General features: G+C 42.5%; 1 protein-coding gene across 2 annotated transcripts in view; it reads right to left on the reverse strand.

Moving 5' to 3' along the window:
• The window catches only part of iqsec2b (IQ motif and Sec7 domain ArfGEF 2b), a 55743-nt gene extending 44600 nt beyond the window's left edge, over positions 1-11143 (reverse strand). Inside the window, exons 1-2 of one of the 2 annotated variants that reach the window (XM_077569508.1) lie at positions 10784-11143; positions 9716-10228 (exon numbers count right to left, since the gene is read on the reverse strand). In XM_077569508.1, coding sequence (XP_077425634.1) covers positions 9716-10158 — 443 coding nt within the window. In that variant the 5' untranslated portion in view covers positions 10159-10228; positions 10784-11143. Of the gene's footprint in view, positions 1-9715; positions 10229-10783 lie in introns of those variants that run through there. The other variant, XM_077569516.1, reaches the window with a different exon arrangement.
• Positions 11144-12862: the final 1719 nt, after the last annotated feature.

Genomic DNA, 12862 nt, shown 5'->3' on the forward strand with positions numbered 1-12862 from the left:
TGTCCCAAAACAATGCAACACACTCTGGTCGCTGTGGTAGCGTTTAAACATACCTTCAAAATAAGACACAACACAAAAACAAAGTGCATGAAAATACTCGCTAATCACAGCTTGGAATTAAATTTAGCGTGACGTATCATGCGACGTGTGGTGTAGCGGCCTTGAAGTGCGTCAAGTGAGACGGATGTAACTTTTCAAAATAAAACATCATTTTCGAAAAAAATTAAAATAATGCAATTTTTTTTCTTTTGGTACCAAATGACCCACGGCCCGGTGGTTGGGGACCACTGGTCTAAATGATGCATTGATCATCAAAATAATTATCTATTAATTTGAGAATCAACTAGTTGTCGATTAATTGTTGCGCCTCTAAATTGTTTCCTAGTTGCTGTTTTTTTCTGGAGTGTTCCAAAGAATTATCTCAAAAACCAATTGAAGTGGATCCAAGTTGTAACGTACGTGAGCGTTCATACCAGGATGTGCATTGAGTGCAAAACACCACAAAGCCAAAGAGAAGGCATAGAAACACCACCCACGTTCGGGTTGCCTCCCACACGCACGCACACACACACACACACACACACACACACACACACACACACACACACACACACACACACACACACACACACACACACACACACACACACACACACACACACACACACGCGCACTTTCCATTTGAGACATCTCAGTTTGCAGCATTGCAACATTTTGACTGAAGCTGCAAATAAACACTGTCAATCTGCTGCCCTGAAACGGAGAAAGGCGGGAATGTTCTGGGGGCTTGGGGGTGCCCCTGAGAGAATATACGAGCCACGTTGGCTGGGGCCACAAACGGGCCGGGCCGTATGATTTAAAATCCCGGCCATCCATTATGAGCGTGTCCATCAATCCGCCTATAATCAAAAGTGCGCAGGCTGGCGAAGGGGAAAAGCAAAAGCGGGAGAAGAGCAGAAAAAAAGTGCAGCTGGTCTGAGTCATAGCGGCAGCATGTGTGTGTGTGTGTGTGTGTGTGGTAGGGGGTGGGGGGTTGTACATACGTGGGTACGTACGTATGTGTGAGAGCGAGAGAGCTTTAAATTTAGCAAATTGAGATCCTTGTGAAACAAAAAGCCCATTAGTTGTTCCTCACTTTCACACAATTAACGTCCGCATGGAGAGCGCCGAGCACCTTCACAGGCCCGTTTTTTGCTTCAAGCATTCCATCCATAAAGAAGCCATTGTGAAAGCCAGTCCTTTTTTTGCTCTCTTACATAACGGCTTTAGTCCCCGTATCAGCGCCAGCGAGGCCTGGAGCTGACCCCGACGCTTGTCCTCATCCTGCCACACAACAAGAGGACGCGTCGCTTTTACTGCGAGATTGTAAATTGATAACGGACATCCCAGGTGGGATGATAAGATGTTGAGCAATTAGGCATGCAGGAATATGGGCATATTATTACTGCATAATGTGGCTTTAAATGTTAATCATTGATGACTTTTGTACAAACATGTTTTTTTTTAAGTAAATTCCATGTAACATCTTAGAAAACGTTGGCAGGGACAGCTGGAAGGCTTGGCAGGTAACACGTCTGACTTTGGTCGCGAGGGTTCAAATCGTGGTCAGGGTAAACAGGAAGACCCAGTTGGGTCTTCAGGCAAGACCTTTCATGTCATATTCCACTTCCCAGCCTGGCTGGGTTAAAATTAGTGGGTTGCGTCAGGAAGGGCATTTTTTTTCTTTTATCTTCTTCTTTTATAACGTTAGTAATAATACAGTATAAGTATTATTCTTAACCAGAGCTATACTGGTGTCCCATTTCTTGGTAGCTTTCACTCATTAGTATGTGTCATTTTTTTTAACCAGGAATTTTCCTGAGTACAAAATTCAGAGGCGGCCACCTCCACCTAATTTGCCCGCCACCTCCAACCCGAGTGACTGATAATCGCTCAACACAGCACTCAAGCTGTGCAGAATGAGCTCGGCAGCAACACATTTTAACTGCAGTTGCAGTGTTGCGCCATTATGGAGGCGCTATATCAACAGTAGGGGTGTTAGAAAAAAATCGATTCGGCCATATATCGCGATATTATAGCGCGCAATTCTCAAATCGATTCAATATGTGGCCAAATCGATTTTTAAACATTATTTTTTTATGGGAATATTCAACAAAACGTCTTACTTAGGGTTAGGATTTACACATTAAGCATAGAAGAATGTTATATTAACTCTTTGACTGCCAGACGTTTTCAGAAAAGGGATGCCGTGGGTGCCAGCCGATTTAAGCATTTTTGACTGATCTTTCAAGGTCCACAGAAAATTATGTGTTTGGACTATGGAAACACACATACTACCAAATGAAAGATTGGACTCTCATCTTTCATCAGAAAAAAAAAAGTTTGTTTCTACCTTATTCCGTTTTTCAGTAATCAACAATAGAAAATGGTTAGTTTCACCTCTGTTTTGAAACAAACGTCTTTTAACGTCTTTGGCACTCCTCCATAGGATTTTACTAAACGTTAGTTAACGTTTTTGGCAGTCAAAGAGTTAATAGAACATTAAGCCTTAATATTTGATTTCAGTGCTGTTCAAACATGAAACAGTCTGCAACCTGAATTTTCAGATAAATAAATAAATTTTCATACAAATCTTACTGCATGTACAAGTTAACTGATTAGTATTTTCTAAATTTGAGTTAAAAAAAAAATCGCAATAATCAATTTACGGGTTCGTATCGTGATTAATCGAATCGAATCGTGACCAATAAATCGTGATATGAATCGAATCGCCAGGTAAATTCACCCCCCTAATCAACAGCAGTTCACCGGAAAGAACTGAAGCAACAACTTTTTTCTTCCCTTTTTTAAAACTGTAATGTAATGAAGAAGAAACAGATCAAGGAGTAACCGTTGCACATAAAAACACAGCATATACAATAAACATAATAGTGTTTTACAAGAACCCTGAACTATATTTACAATTTAATATTTACTAGTGGATGATTTTTTAATGATTGTAGTTAAAAAAAAAGGGCAAAAATTCATGGCAACTTTACATTCATATAATTTTCCCATTTCTAGTACCTGATCGTAAAATGGCTGCAGGAGGACGGCTGATAATGGTACGAGTACGATACCTTAAAATAAGACTGGGATTGGCACCGATAGCGAGACGTGGTATCGGTAGTCACCCATCATAGTCAGGACGATACCACCTGGGCCTCATTTTAAGCCCGGAAAAACCCTGTAAATGACCCCTTTTTGAGTCAAAATCTTGACCCAACAACATGCTGGGTTAAATCTTTCGCCTGATGGGCAGGGTGTAAATAACCCAGCATTGGTTTGGTCCCTTTGGACCCCGTGCTCGGCTCTTTAACCCAATTTGGGTTACTTCTACCCTGCAGTTACTGTATAAGAGTATATTCGAAGAGCAGGTCGATTCAGATGATTTATTTTTTTGCCCAAAAGCCTGCCTTGCAATACATTTGTACGAAAGGTCCAATCCATCCATTTTCTTAACCACTTGTCCTCACAAGGGTCGCGCGGGGGGGTGCTGGAGCCTATCCCAGCTGGCTTGGGCAGTAGGCAGGGTACACCCTGAACTGGTTGTACGAAAGGTAATAGTTTAAAAATATTTGTAACCAATAAGAAGGGATATACTTTCAAGAAGTGTTCTCCATAAAAAAAACAATAGTCACCTTGACCAACTAGACCGCCCCAACCAAGCTTTTTTTTTTCATCATCACCCGTTGATCTTCTGGCCCCGAGGCACCCACGACAAAATCCAACAGTGCACACACACATAACGTTCACCCTTGGGCCAGCAGTCATTATACTGCGCTCGCACTAATTCACCTCACACGCACTCAGTGTGTGTCTTCCTGCCCTTTCAACACATTTTGGGCTCACAGCAGCACATTATATAAAGAGACACTTTTCACTGGCTCATCTGAAATGCACCCCGCGTGACCTCTCCTAAAATTAACCACAAGAAGAAGAAGAAGACGGGGAAAAAAAAAAAATACACATCGCTGCTTCTTGGCAGAGGTGCTTCAGGATAACACGTCCGCCCGAGGCCTCGCATTGTTCACAGCACTATTTAGCAGGACGAGAGCAAGGAGGCATGCTCGGGACAGCTGTTTAAAAACGAGAGCCGCCGGGACACCGCAACCCAAAGGAACTACTTTGTTTGGCAAAGTGCAGCTGCTGCACGCAAGCACACACACACACCAAAAAAAAAAATAAAAATCAAAATGCCACAAATGATGAATTCTGAGGTGCAGAGAACAGAGGGGCAGACATGAGCACTGCGGCTGGAGGAATGAAAGTCATTAAAGCTGCAAGCACACACAAAATGGCAAAGTCACAATTTGCCGTCCGTCAAGTAGAAGTCGTTCAAATTTGGTAACAATTGGACAAGCTCGTTTTTGAAGGGCCCCTGCAAATGGGCGAAATGGCTCGAAAATGGCCGCTTCAAACTGCAGGCTTTCTCTCTGTCTTTTCAGGCATGGCTCCCCCCCCCCTTTCTTTTTCTGGGTCCACTCATGATAAATGTGCTCACCAAATTTCCTGGTGCTCAGTGAAACCGACTTTGCAGGCTGAAGTTACTGTTAACAATTAGTTTAATAAATAAATTGATTCATCTGTCAAGCTTTTACGTTTCCCTCCATCTGTTTATTTAATAACAGAAAACTGTATTATTTCAAATTGACAGCACAGAATGCAGAAGGTGCAACACACAAACAAATTCATTATGATCCACTGACTGGCTTAAAAAAAAAAAAATGTTTACAAATGTACGGAGGAATACAGACGTCGTAGAACATTTAATGTTGATATTCCTGGTATTTATGACATTTTAAGTGAAACAAGGTCTCTTAACTATGAATTGCTTGTCAAAATACTTAATTGATTTAATATTCAATTCATTTATTAATTGTTACACTTTTTTTCCCCCATCAATGGACTCAACGTATGTTTTCACTAGGATGATCACGCCTGCAAAATCTGGTGACATTTTGCAGCAATGATGACGCCAAAGACTTTTTACTGTACTTTAAAGGGATACTTGACTCATTTAGTCATTTTCAGCAGTACAAAGTTAATACTTTGTTTTTGATTCATTTGAAAATTAACCATTAGTTTTCATGTACAATGATTACCTTTAAAAACACATTTCGTTCCATACGGTCAACTGAAAATGACATCACAGGAGCTCAGAGCTCAGGAAACGGCCAATCATGGCTCGGTTTGCGAACGTCACATGACCTAACCCAGAAAACAGGTGAGCCGTGATTGGTCGTTACCTGAGCTCTGAGCACCTGCGATGTCATTTTCAGTCGACAGCAAGTGGCGAGGGTTTTTGTCAAAAGAAAAATATTAATACGTCGCCTTAAAATACTTTTTCCAGATATTTTCTTTTATATATTTATCTACGGTACTGTAGATTTGAGCATTTATTTTTCTTGTAACATTGACCTCTCTACATTTGAAAACATATCTGCACTTGCAACTTCTTTGTCAAAATATGCTTGTTGCTTTTTCTACCTCCGAGGATGGCAAAACTACAGAAATAAATCATAAAGAAATGTAGTGAACTCACTGAGATTTTGATGAACTGATTGAGACTTTGGGGAACATTTACCAGAAAGAGAAAACAACAAGGCAAAGTCACGTTATCAAACATAGTACTTTACATAACTGATGATAAAATATCATTTTTAACTTTTACACTTAACCCTGGAGAACCCAAGAACCCTTTTCTTCTTTGGAAAATTATGAATTATACATTAAATGACTGCTATAAGTTCACTGAACATCAAAATATATGTTTTTTCAATTTTAACCCTTTTTTTTAAACTAGCTCAGAGTTGCTAATTTATCAAAAATATATATATAAAACATACTCCTAGGCATTCTGCAACATGATATGAAATAGATTAACAAAAAAAAACCACAATTTTACCATCTGATGGTTTGCTGAGAAGATGGTTTTGTTTGGATTGATTTCCAGCTCAACAAAACAGCATGTTGCCAGCCATCTTGTCACCACCACTCTGGCTCATGTAAGTGCAATATTCATCCACTAGATGGCCCCATGCAGGGGTCAGAAGTGGCACTCTGGACTTTTGAAGTTAAATTTGTAAAAAAAAAAAAAAAAAAAAGGTCTTTGTTATTTGAGTAGCAGAATTTACAGGGGCCAAATTTGACCCCGTGGGTTCTCCAGGGTTTTAAGAACATTTGAGAGTGTCTTTTATTTTTTTCTTTTACCTTTACTCTCTATGGTTGAATCATTACTCTACTTTTACAAGACCCACCCCCCCCCCCTTGCTCTTTTACTTAGGTACAGAGTGTGGGTACTTTTGCTACCTCTGGGAAAAGCCTTCAAATTTCAATTGTGATTCCTTCTGCCTTTGGATCAGACCAAACAAGCAGTTTGAAGAACAATGTGTTTCGTTTCGCGCTGCCCTCGACAGTCCACACCCCTATCGACAGATGGCAAGTCAGCGTGCGTTCCACCTTTTCTTTTTTACGCACACTGTGGAAGATCACAACCCTTCCCTGCCCCCCCCCCCCCCCCCATCTAATTTTACAACACACACTTAGGTTGCGTTATAATCTGTTGCCAGTGAAAAGGCTTATTGTGGGGGTAGCGGCTGGAAGCTTCTACCGGGCCTGAAACATCCTCCACGGGTAGCCACAGGTAATTAGCAAAGGGGTGATGCATCACAGTATTTAATAGCCGCCTAACTAATATGTGCTTCCGTGTAATGACTCATACCCCCCCCACCCCCCCCCCGCGGGGTGAGAGGAGGCAGCTAAGGGACTGGCTCACATCTGAATCAGAGACTGATAAGAGCGTTGGGACCTCAGCAAAACAGCTCAAGTCCACAAATAACTGTCCTAGCATACAAGACTGTCACATTCCATTTCACTGTTTGCCTTTTTTTTCCCCCCCGACACCAATTGCTGCCTACTCACAAAGTTTAATGCTTCCACCACAAAACCAAAGCGTGTGTGTGTGTGCGTGTGCGTGCGTAACAAGGACAGATGCACTTGCTGTTTGCCAAAGCTTGCAGCACTAACTTCATCAGGTCAGCCTTTAGCTGCAGTAATACATCTCGAGCTTCTTGGCCCTTAGTTTGACGGCAAAGATAGATTTGAAATAAATAACACAAACAACGATTCAACATATTGAGAAAATAACTTTTCATACGTGACAACTGCAAGTGGCCATCAATAATGTGATACTAAAGGTTAAATAAAATCCCCGGTGCAGAGCGTCGGTCAAAATGAGTTTCAGTTTGACATTGATGCAGTTTGTCAGTTGCATGTAGGGATGTCGCAATCCTGATGACGTGATCGGAAATCGGACCCGACCATGTCATTTACAGATGTTCGAAATCGAAGGGAAAAGATCAGGTTTAAGTTGACATTTTGTTTTCTTTTAAAGGCAAAGCAACAAAAATAATCCAGAGGAGGTACAGAAGTAAACACAGCCACTGGGGGAACGTTCTTGTAGTGTGGTAATGTGGAACGGCAATGTGTGCAAATTAACAAAAATAAATAAATAAATAACAATAATAAAAAAAAGAATAGTGCTGCACTTAACACAACTTGAACAACTTATGCACCCCACCTCCAACAAAAAGGATTTAAATGTTTTACTTGGTTTAAACCAATCCTTCCCTTGGGATAGTTTTGTTAAAAAATAATAATTAAAAAATTGAGACGATGTGGATGGACTTTTTTTCGCTCTCCTTAAGTGATGCACCGAATATTTATTTTCGGCCGAAAATGGCAAAAATGTGCATTTTCGCAATTCGGGAGTGAGTGTTGGCCTTGCCGCTTGCTGGCGTTTGTGAGTACCGGCAGCTTCATTGTGCACACCGGAGAAGGAGACGGTCGTTTGGTGAACTGTCAAAAAAGAGAGCGCTGCCGAGTACTGCACTACAGGTGAGCCACTCTTTCTCCTGAATCGCCTTCCTTTTTTTTCTTTGATTTGAGCCCCTTGAGCGCTTGCACTTTTTCACTTGCATTCTGGAGGCCGTGCTAAATACTTTAGCTAATGTTAGCACTATTGCTATCAACAGTTTTAAACAAGTAAACACTTACCACCATCTCCGGGTGACTACAGATCTGTACAGGACGCCGATTGGCTGGTGCGAAGAAATGTATTTATTTTTAAACGTTGGTGAATATGTGAATGTGCCAATTTTAAGTGCGCAACCCTAACCCGTGTCCAACTAGCTTATAAATGCGCCATCCGCACCGCACGCATCCGTGCCCGCCGGTGCGAAGTACTGTACGTTGACTATAAAGTGCAATGGATTATATGCCACGGAGGAGGCGGGACTTCCGACTTTCTGGTTTTCACACATCAGCTTTGTTTCAGTTTCCTGTTTGCGACGTGTGGGCTTCGTCCCAGTTCTTGCGCTTCCGCCCTTGTGCCCCTCGTTTACGCGGCCCCATCGACAGGTGCGACTGTGCCTGTCTCAGTTGTCCGAGGCATTTTTGAGAGTTGAGACGCCTGCCAATGAGCGGGAGTGCGCGGTTGGGGAGGGGGGGGGACGCAGGTGTGGGGGGTGCGAGTGTTGGAACGTGGCCATCAGTGACCGGAATCGACGCTGATGTGTGAAACCCGGAAGTCGGAAGTCCGTGGCATCTACTCATTGCACCGCCAAAAAATGCTCAGTTGCTCACCCCGCGTTTGGGGTTTAATTCGCCAACATGTCTCTAATTTCTGTGGGGTGACGCATTTCAATTTATATTGTGCTTTGTTAATATACCCGTGATAAATAGACCTAAATATTTTAGAATAATATTATACTTTTAATCAATTATAATAAATGTAATGATAATAAAAAATTGGCATAATTTTTTTTCTGAGTTTCGGTTTTCAGGCCAAGCATTTGTCATTTTCAGTTTTTGGTTTCGGGCCAAAAATTTAATTTCGGTGCATCCCTACTTGAAAGGACTGTAATGACAAGTTTGCGCCATATGATTTATTTGGTAATTACTAACATATTTATGAGATTCGTTTTTTGAAAATAATTTCCAGTTGAATATATTTTGTAGAAACTTTATTTGTACGTACAAAGCGATTTTTTATTTACGTCGCAACTCATTGAGTGCGTAGTGATGTCGAATGTCAGCTCGCTCTCCACGGAGCAATGTGAAATGCGTATAAGGAAAGCAAGGTAAGCCTCCGTGGCGTTCTTAAAGGGCTGATCAAAACTCTTGAATGCATCTGGTGAATGACGAGAACACGGCGTGGGGAGGGGTGACTCTCCCGATCGCATGTTGTTTCTTTAGGAACGCTGCAAGGCTTACTTTGCTTTCTTTATACGCACTCAATGCGTTGCGATGTAAATAATAATGGCGGGGTAACGTACAATAAAGTTTCTACTAGAGGAGTCAGTTGATTAAAATTTTTAATCGTAGTTAATGCTATGATTTAAAAATTTTACTTGCAATTAATCGCAAATTAATCGGCCATCTCAATTTATAATAAAGTGTACAATATTTTTTTCAAATTTTTCACACTCTTGTTAATCTAATAGAAATATGGTTAACAGTTTGGACAGAGATTTCGTGTTCAAGTACCAAACAGAGGGACCATGAAACTGTCTGTGTTGCCACCACATTGGCACTGGTTACCACAGAAACATGCACCTGTTGGTCTCTGAAAGGTCACGAAACATTTCAAGAATAAAACAGATGCGGAACTTACTTTCTGCGAATGGTGGCGCTGGTGTTGGTGTCCGTGCTGTCGGTGCGTTCCAGCCGGTCTCTCTCTGTGGTGGACGAGCCACAGGAGAGACCTCGGGTGAGCCTGGTGTGGGTCCTCCTTTCCCTGGGGGGCGCCGGCACCGCCGCAGGTCCGCCTTTGGTCTGAGGCGAGGACGCGCCGCCATCCCCGCCGCTGGCGCGATGGCCGGTGAGCGACAGAGGTTGGCCATCGTGGTTCTGCTCCGGGGTGTCTGAGCCGGGGGTCCGAGGGCTGCGATCCTGCCTCAGGTCTTGGTTCTCCTGGCTAACCCGGTCCAGCTGGCCCTCCAGCTCCTCGATGCGCCTCCGTTGGGTCTCCAGGAGCTTGGCCTGGCTCTCGATGATGTTGTTGAGTTCCAGGAGGTACTCCACCGCCCGGTTGGGGCTCTCCGGGCTGGCCTCCATGGCGGAAGCCCAGATCCGCCCCCCCCACCAGCCCTGATGAGTGGGGGGGAGGGAGGCAACGACGGAGACTCTGGATGAGATGAACTATTAGCTTTGGATGCGGAGAAAGACAAAGTCAAAGAGGAGATGGTTTGTCGAGCTGACTACATGTCGTCAAACGGGAGGACGGGCGAGCATGAGAACTAGAACATCTTCCACGCGCTTTTGGACGTCGCCATGCGGAGAATAATGCTGAAAAAGGAGCAGGAAAAACTCTTGATTGTCTGATCGTCTGCTGCCATTTTCAAAGATTTTGCCAAATTTGCATGATAGGCTGTCAGAGTTTGGGCCATCATGATGACCATTAAACAACAATTTTCTGAAGGCTGCAAGTCAACCAATAATGACACGAAACGTTGAAACGAGGAACATCTATCAGTTTATAATCCATCCATCAGCTGCCAACGAAACAAACATCGGGTAAAAAAAAAAAAGGCCTCAGTTTTTCTGATCTCCCACTGATTGTCAGGCAATGTCAATCATTACATAACTCCCGCCCACACTGAAGATCCCCACGCAGCGTGTCTCTTTCAACCCATGGCTCGTTGCGTTTTCACGGCACGGAAAGTAAGCAAAGTTGCCTTACGAAGTGCATTCTTCCCTCAGAGCCAGCGGCTCCGCTCAGCTGCTCCACAACTCCATCCTTTTCACTTCACTCCTGCGAGCGTGCGAGCGTGCGTGCGTGGTGGGCTTCTTTCCATCCAGCAGCAATGCAGACCTTAGTTCCACATCGCGCGTGCTGGAAGAGCGACTGGAGAAACTCCCGAAAACTGACAAGCGCCGTAAATATTCTGCGACTGCTCTCCGAGGCGACTCTGTCGGCATGTGCGTGTGAGCGTGTGTCTCTAATCCAAGTCAAATAGAGCGCAGGTGCGCTTCGTGCGCGTCCGGACTGCGGATCCGCGTTCGTTCCTGCCCCTGGAGCGTAGCGCGAGTGGCAAGATGACCGTGGTGGTGATGATGGCGAGTGATTTCCGGTCAGGACTTTCAAAATAAAACTTCACGTTGGCGAAAAAGGATTCCCGGTCGAGACTTGCAAAATAAGACACCGTTGCATAATCCTTGTCCGTAGTGTGACGTGTTAGTCGAAAAAGAAGATGTTAGGTACTAATAATAAATAAATAAAAATGCCAAACATTTTATCTAAAGAGGAAAAAAATACTACTATATAAAATATTTTAATTTCTGAAAACATACAGCAATGACAGGATTAAAATAGAATGTAAAAAAACAAAACGCACCTTGACCACATTCATAGCGACGTCATGACTCCTCAACAGTTGCATTACAAATTCCTTACCAACGATACAGAACACATACCTGTTTGTTTGTTCAAATATTAATTTATTAACAGCAGGGGTGCCAAACTATTTTTTTCCACAGGCCACATTGAAGATATACTTTCCCTCAGACGGCCATTCTGAACGTGAACCCATATGATTGCCTTGTATTATTATATAGACTCAACAAATTGACGAGTACTTTTGAACTCAGAAGCTAGCAAAAAATGTTTATTCAATTTATTTTAAGATGAAGATTAGTAACCAAAATGCTAGTATTGGTATTTACAAGAAATAAACACAGTGGTTGAAGGGCTAAATTACACTTCCACACAGATGCTATTCATTAGCATCTTTGGCAGTTTCCATTGTGTCAGCATGAAAATATCTGATTTAAAGGACAAGCTACCTGCTTGTTTTAAACACACGTGTGATTGACAGGTGGTCAAAGAAAAAAAGAGAGCATGTGGCTGGGAGGTCTCAACTCTCAAAGTTTCTTCCTTTCATCGGCTTCATGTCTCTACCTTTCATTTTGTTATTGAGTAGACAGACTAGAATCACTTCTAAAGTACTCTAATTAAACCAACTATTGGTGATTAAAAAAAACACAACAACACTGAAGCTAGTTCTACAATGTGAAAATGTGAAATGTGCCATTACAGAATCAAAAAGCAGGTCCCCAAACCGGCATACACAAGATCACTATGACATATTTAAAGCTATGACTATAGCAAGATGCTAGATGCATCTAATTTCCAACGGTTAAGTAATCCTCCCCAACTGTATGATTCAACCACATGCCGGGTAATACATGACTGTATTTGTCCGTGTACCCAAAAAGAAGCACCAAACGAATATGCAGCGAGGCATTATTGTCTGTATTGCTGTAAGTCTTGTGCAAAAATGACTCAACACCTACACATGAAATGTGCACAACTGCACATCAGGAAAAACATGATGTCGCCTAAGCCCCAACAAAGCAATCGACAGAGCGGAAAAAAACAGCTACATTCTATAATTTTGTGCTGCTGTTATGGGATGTGGAAAGGGTAAGCTGGTTCCATTTTAAACAACCACCTAAAGAAGTGCAAGGAATTGATTTCATGCACCGTGCCTACTGTCAAGTATTTATTTATTTACCAAAAAACATCTTGTGGCGTCAGCCAGGAAAGAAGCAACTTAAGTCGCTGTGTGTCCATCCACTGGGTCCGTGCCTGTGAGAAAATTTCAACACCTACATTACATATTACATTATACAACGTGTTCTCTTATATTTTCATTGAGGTATATTGAGCCGCCAGATTTTAATACTGTGCTGTCGGGGTGTGCCAAAAAATCGATTCTCATAAGAATCGCGATTCTCATTTAGTACGATTCAGAATCGA

Source organism: Vanacampus margaritifer, chromosome 1, assembly GCF_051991255.1.
Source record: "Vanacampus margaritifer isolate UIUO_Vmar chromosome 1, RoL_Vmar_1.0, whole genome shotgun sequence".
NCBI classification, from domain to species: domain Eukaryota; kingdom Metazoa; phylum Chordata; class Actinopteri; order Syngnathiformes; family Syngnathidae; genus Vanacampus; species Vanacampus margaritifer.